This window comes from Tupaia chinensis, unplaced genomic scaffold, assembly GCF_000334495.1.
Source record: "Tupaia chinensis unplaced genomic scaffold, TupChi_1.0 Scaffold143796_1, whole genome shotgun sequence".
In the NCBI taxonomy this organism is placed as follows: Eukaryota; Metazoa; Chordata; class Mammalia; order Scandentia; family Tupaiidae; genus Tupaia; species Tupaia belangeri.
The window spans coordinates 1,635,444-1,637,489 of record NW_006203646.1 but is presented as its reverse complement, the minus strand read 5'-3'; the positions used below and the strand labels follow the sequence as shown (position 1 = coordinate 1,637,489).

At 40.3% G+C, this 2,046-nt stretch overlaps 1 protein-coding gene across 1 annotated transcript in view; it reads left to right on the top strand.

Annotated features, from left to right (window-relative positions):
• The window catches only part of PTTG1 (PTTG1 regulator of sister chromatid separation, securin), a 16,381-nt gene extending 15,234 nt beyond the window's left edge, over positions 1-1,147 (top strand). The window contains exon 6 of the mRNA XM_027766962.1: positions 1,073-1,147. Within this exon, the coding sequence (XP_027622763.1) occupies positions 1,073-1,116 (44 nt within the window). The 3' untranslated portion in view covers positions 1,117-1,147. The remainder of the gene's footprint in view (positions 1-1,072) is intronic.
• The last annotated feature ends 899 nt before the right edge of the window (positions 1,148-2,046 follow it).

Here is a 2,046-nt window from a genome sequence, read left to right as displayed (position 1 = left end):
CATAGAGACAGAAAGCGAGAAATCACCCCCCAGGGGGGATGGTCACGCCGCAATCCCTTCTCCTCCATTCTCCTCTCGGGATCTTGGGCACACACGCACACGTGCCCGGCGTGAGTTTTAAGCCACCGGGTGCGGGACACGAACCGTGGTCGACTACGTGGGAGTCTAGTGACATAGCCATTACGCTAACTGCTGGTCCCTCATTTATTTATTTCAATTTGACCAGTGAGGGACAGAGCAAGAGAAAGAGAAAATGAGAAAGCAAGCTGCCAGGTTTGAGACTCGAACCACAGTCAACCACGTGGGAGTCCAGTGCCCCTAGAGGCATCTAGGATTAAGAAACATTCCTCTTTTTTGTTGGAAGGGTTCTGTCTGGGGGTTCATTATTGCCCTGACAACTGCATCTAGTAGCCTAAGGCATCTACTAAGGAGTTTCATAGAGGAAGACAGAGTTGCCTCAGAAAATGAAAAAAAAAGAAAAAAGCAAGAATGGAGGGGGGGAAGGTAGAAATGTGTTTGCAGCGTCAATAAGAACATTACAGGTGGAATGAATTCCATGGAGGTGTGACTTTTTAAAAAAGATATTTTGCCATAGGGTACATGCATTTGCTGGAGACAGAACAAGGAAAGTGAGAAATCGCCCCTAAGTGGGGATGGCCATGCTGCAATCCCTTCTCCACTCCCCTCTTGGGATTTGGGGCACACATGTACATGTACAAAGCATGTTTTTTTAGGTCATCCGGTCTAGGACTCAAACTACAGTCTGCCATGTGGGATCCAATGCCTTAACCACCACACCATCTGCTGGCCCAGAGATGTGACTCTTAGGTGGGCAGTACTCTTTGTTCATTTATTTTTTAGGCAGCATAGAACAGTGACTCTCAAAGGATGTCCAGAGATTCCAGGATTCCCCTCTAGGGTACATGAGGTCAGAATCATTTCAATAACATGCCCAGGAGTTATTTGCCATTTTTCTTTCTTATTCTGTCACAATTGTACATGAGGTCAAAATCGTTTCAGTAACAAAGAAGTTATTTGCCATTTTCTTTCTTATTCTCTCACAATTGTACAGTGGAGCTTTCCAGAAGCTTCTTGAAGTATATCACAGTGGGTTGAATGCAGAAGCAGAAACAAGAAACCAGCAGCCTTCTTTTAAGCCAAATATTAAAGAGATTTGCAAAACTAAAACAATGTCAGTCTTTTTTCCATTTTTGGTTTGGGAGAATAGTTACTTTTTTTTTTGAGAGGTTTTTGCTATGAGAATAGTTATTTTTCATAAAAATATTAATTATGTTAACAATAGGTTTATTATGGTAATGTTTAAATCAATGATTAAATATTTAAAAACTCCTCAGTTTTAGCTTCTAATACAATAATGTTGATAGATACAATTTTTATAAGCCAAAGCTCTTTTTGGTCCTTAAAATTTTAAACATGTAAATGAATTCTGAGATAAGTTTGAGAGCTGTTGGTCTAGTGGTTAAGAACTTGGGGTTGGGGCCAGCAGATGATGTGGTAGTTAAGGGTGCTGGATTCTCACCTGGCCAACCATGGTTCAAGTCCCGGACCTGGTGGCTTGCTTTCTGACTTTCCCTCTCCCTCTCTTCCATTCTGTCCCTTTCTGGTCAAATTAAAATAAACAAATGAATGAAATAAAATAAGTCTTAAAAATCAAAACAAAAGAGGGGCTGGTAGGTGGTGTGGTGGTTAAGGGCATTGGACTCATACGGTCGATTGCGGTTCCAGTGCTTTCTTACTCACTCTCTCACCCTCTCTGGTCAATTAAAAATAAATAAATAAGTAAAGTTAAATAAAATAATTTTTAAAAAGAAAAAGAAAAAAAAACTTGGAGTCTGGAGTTCGTGTGCTTGGGTTCAACTCTTAGTTTTCTGGTCGTAGGCAAGTAACTTCGTTTTTCTGAGACTCATTTCCTTATTTGTAAACTAGGCTATGTCATTGTGAGCAAGAAATGAAGTAACATATTAATAGCATGGGGCATAAAGTGATCATTTCCTAAAGGTTATTTTATCAAGTAACCATCAGAGA